We start from the raw sequence: 4,074 nt of genomic DNA, 5'->3' as shown, positions 1-4,074 counted from the left end.
AGCAATTCCCCATACATATGGAGAGATTGCAGAGTAGATAATTTGGCACAAATAAACATATCTTTGAAAACTGACTTTAGGGTAGTGAGATGGATGATCTGTGTGTGAGGGCACTAAACAGCAGGTTCATCAGTGCCCTGAGTTGTCACAGTGTCCAGATCTTTGTCAGTAAGAACCACAAAGTCCAACTGCTTATGAGTAAGTGTAAAAAATACAACATACAAATACATCAGAGAACTGCTAACTTGCAGGAACATTTGGTACCATTATGCCACCCTGGGATTAGCAGTGAATTACATAATCTAGTTCCATGCAGTTCAAATTTTAAAGATGCTACATGACAGTTTCATGTAGTCATATTTGGCTGCTGAATTTATCAATTTCTACCAAACAAGTTCTGTAGTGCATCAAACCAGGCATTCATTCTATTTTACTTCCCCTACTAATAAATCCTGAACTACCAAGATATATCAAATGTTAATTGACATTCTCTGTAATTACTCTAATGCTACTGACATTTTCAAGTGATGTTGGCTTGAAAGATTTGGAACAAGTCATGTAACAGATAGTGCTGTACTCTGCTTCTTGGTTGGTTTAAACATCACACTGGTTTTACTGGGTGTGGTGGTATTTTAGCTGATACTTACCATACTCCGGCCTCTGAATAGACTTACCGTAAAGAGACCTACAGTTTAATGTGAGATCCAAATAACATGTGGTCATAGCAATAATTTGTTTAACATAAAACAATTTGAACATAATATTTGGTCTCCTCTGCCAAGAAATGTAGAAAATTTCAGATGTTGAAAGTGTAACAGGTATTAAATTTAAAAGAAAATGTGAAATCTTGATCACAAAGAATGCCTTCTCACTACAACACATCTCATCTCACTGGCTGACATCGTTATGGCAATTATACCTCTACACTAAGCCACCACTGAAAAGTGGAATTGTGTAATGTAATATGTCTTAATATTCGTTTTACTAAGAGTACACACAGCAGATTTGTATACTGAACATTAATGACAAATGCACAAGAACTCATTCTGTGACACTTTGTTAAGAATTTGCAAATTCTCGAGTTCATAAATTTTTCCCAAATTGCAATATAGTGTTTTTCATTTATAGTCGAGGCCCAATTCTACTATTTATGACAAAACAGCCATTCAAACATTCTTTCATGTTAAAGTAAAGGAACTGTCAGGGCATTTGTATCACTTTAGAAGTTGCTAAGACAGTTCAACCAAAACGGAGTGCAACTGGAAACATGCATTGTAACATTCTAGAAATTTGCTTACTCACTATCAGCAAACGCTTGCTACTAATTCCAACACACGATACAAATTTAAAATTGAATACTCAAATTACATTTTTTTAAATCTAATTTTCTTTGTACCTCAATGTGTTAAATGTAGATGAATTATACGTATTTGAAATATTTACGTGTGAACGTTGAAATTGTCAATCCCTCCTGCAAACTTCTTCCATTGCCAAGGAATTAATTCAATTTCCATTTTACCAACAATGCGCTGCTGAAATGGCAGCGGCTTTTTTTACTTTCTATCTACCGACGTCGAACTAAACATTTTTAGGACCATAAAGTGAACAAAATCAATGCGTTCTTAAGAGCTCTTTTAATGCGACGCTCCACCGAATTTGCGTTCTTCCTACGAACCAAGCTTACACAGAAACGTCAATTGCCGCCGTCTACTTTATGATTTTTTTTAAATTTTGTTACCACAAATACAAGTAAAAGGCACAACTTTTATACTTTCAATTTAATTTTAAGTGTTCTCTACATCTAAACTAAATGAAGTACGATAAAATCATTCTCTGTTGGGGAAAAAAAAAAAAAATCATCAGCTACATTGGTGCAAACTAACATTGAATATTTAAAGCTTTCAATTGAAATCTGCAATCTTTACACTTTACAAACCAGATAGCACAGTGTCGGTGGAGGGAAAAAAAATAACACTCGCAACAACTTTTTTTCTACTTATTTTAATTAAACAAAGTCTTAACTTCAAACTTTGCACAATATATACACACAGATACCTTTGACTGTGAATCATTTCAAAGTGCAGGCTTAAACTTACGTGGTTTAGGACGTCAAACGGGAAAAACAGATTGAACATTCAACATACAAAGTAAACACCAGTAAAAAGAACTGCATGCATCTGCAGTGTCACATCTATTACAACTGTTTTACACATGAAATTACAGGAAGAAAACTTTATGATTTCAGATTAGCGGTTTACTTAACTGCTTTAACGAATTACTAATTGCTGACCAATTTGCATTAAAAGATTCTGCAGACTATGAAATATCAACAATTATTATAAGTAACGTATGCAAACTTTCATTACATGACTACCATACATAAAAGTAGTAGAAAGCTGCTAAGCGTTACACAAATTTTACGAGAAGGAAAATTAATGCAGTCAAGCACTGACTCAAAACTGTTCGTTTATATTAATTATGACAGGAATGCTCTTACTGTAGCTGAAACTGGCTTCCGACATACAGCACAGGAGGAAAGGGATGGTGCACACTTAACACAAGCAACAATGTGTCCGCATGGCAGAAAAAGTACTCCCATCTCTTCCTGGAAGCAAATTTTACAAATACGAGGGTCGTCTATCTCCCTCTCAGTATTTAAAACTGGCAGCTGCTGTTCAGACGATGCCGCACTTGCTGCCTCCGGATTGACAACTTTGACAGCTTCCTGAAGATTTGGAGGAAGTTTAATATTAGTTGCCTCCTTCGCAGTGATTATTGCGTCTTTGTTTTGGCAGATATTATCCACGAAGTCTTTGCCCTTCACAAGTATCACAAATAAACACTTAGAAAACCACAAAGCATGTTCAACCCACGGATCGTCCGCTTCTTCCCAATCCTTTAGGCCTCCGCCACAATGGAAACACACTGTTTGGTCTCCTTTACCCGTGTAAAAGAATCCAGCTTCGCTGAGTTTGTCCGGTCGCTGCTTAATAGCCAACGGCCAGCCATCGAACGACGCTAACCTCGCCTCCTGGGTGCTGTATTTAGGCCAAACTGGTCCCGTGTTTGTGTGGATGCCCAGCTTATCCAGGGTCGGCGCACTTTCAGTTGAACTGCATGATGGAGTCGGTTCTGGAGATGAATTTGGACGAATTTCTGTTCCGTACAGACCACAAGTGTCGTACGAAATAGTTCGAGGCACGGCATTTTGCTCCGTAGTCGACCCGTTAACTGTCCTGTTCCTTATGAATGGGCATAATGGCGCCCACCGTTCATGTTCAACGATGGGTTCGTCACCTTCTTCCCATTCACCAATCTCCACACCGCAATATATACACTGCACAACGTCCCTATATTTATAAACGAAGCCAGCAGACGCTAGCTCCCTTTTTTCAATAAAAGGCACGGGCCAGTTTGCGAACGTTTTCAGCCTCTCAGATTCCAAACTGTACCTATTTCGATCCGTTGTCGTCGTATTTGCTGCAGCCGTCAGTGGAGCTTGATGTGTAGCCGGTGGTTTGACGTTGTTGGGGGGAGGCGGCCCGCTTCTTTCTTCTTGAGGAATTACTCTGACAACATCAGGAGCCATTAAACTGCCACAACGCACCACGCACTGAGCATACAACTTCCGCACTCACACACGGCTCTCCAAGCACTAGCAGCGGTTGCCAACACGGCCGAGCCAAAGCTCTGCTGCGGAAGATATACGTCCTTAAGTTCCCCCACCAGTCTCGTTCCCCTCTGCTTTACAGCGCTCACTGCCCCACCAAACCGACTCCCTGCTTCTGCGCAGGAGCGTTGGACTCGAGAGATTGATTGCCGAACTCATCAAATCAAGAGTACGACGTGTCACAAACGACAAGAAAACTATACAAAATACACTGCATAATTAAGTTAATGACAATAACAGTAAATAATTACATAATAGAGCAATTACAAGATAAAAGCACAACATAATTAAATGAATGGCAAGCACAACAAATAATTGGCTGGCTGGTTCAAATGGCTCTGAGCACTATGCGACTTAAATTCTAAGGTCATCAGTCGCCTAGAACTTAGAACTACTTAAACTTA

The 4,074-nt window shown here is 39.1% G+C and overlaps 1 protein-coding gene across 1 annotated transcript; it reads right to left on the bottom strand.

Annotated features, from left to right (window-relative positions):
- Positions 1 to 2,148: 2,148 nt before the first annotated feature.
- On the bottom strand, positions 2,149 to 3,688 carry LOC124605445 (death-associated inhibitor of apoptosis 1-like). Its single transcript, XM_047137122.1, has one exon. It carries the CDS (start codon positions 3,587 to 3,589, stop codon positions 2,477 to 2,479), a length of 1,113 nt encoding a protein of 370 aa, XP_046993078.1. The 5' UTR covers positions 3,590 to 3,688; the 3' UTR covers positions 2,149 to 2,476.
- Between the last annotated feature and the right edge of the window lie 386 nt (positions 3,689 to 4,074).

This window comes from Schistocerca americana, chromosome 3, assembly GCF_021461395.2.
Source record: "Schistocerca americana isolate TAMUIC-IGC-003095 chromosome 3, iqSchAmer2.1, whole genome shotgun sequence".
Taxonomy (NCBI): Eukaryota; Metazoa; Arthropoda; class Insecta; order Orthoptera; family Acrididae; genus Schistocerca; species Schistocerca americana.
The sequence above is the reverse complement of the archived record's forward strand: the minus strand, read 5'-3'. Positions and strand labels throughout refer to the sequence as shown.

Excerpts from the sequence above, each read along its gene's own strand:
- LOC124605445 (XM_047137122.1), bottom strand. The coding sequence starts at position 3,589 with ATGGCTCCTGATGTTGTCAGAGTAATTCCTCAAGAAGAAAGAAGCGGG.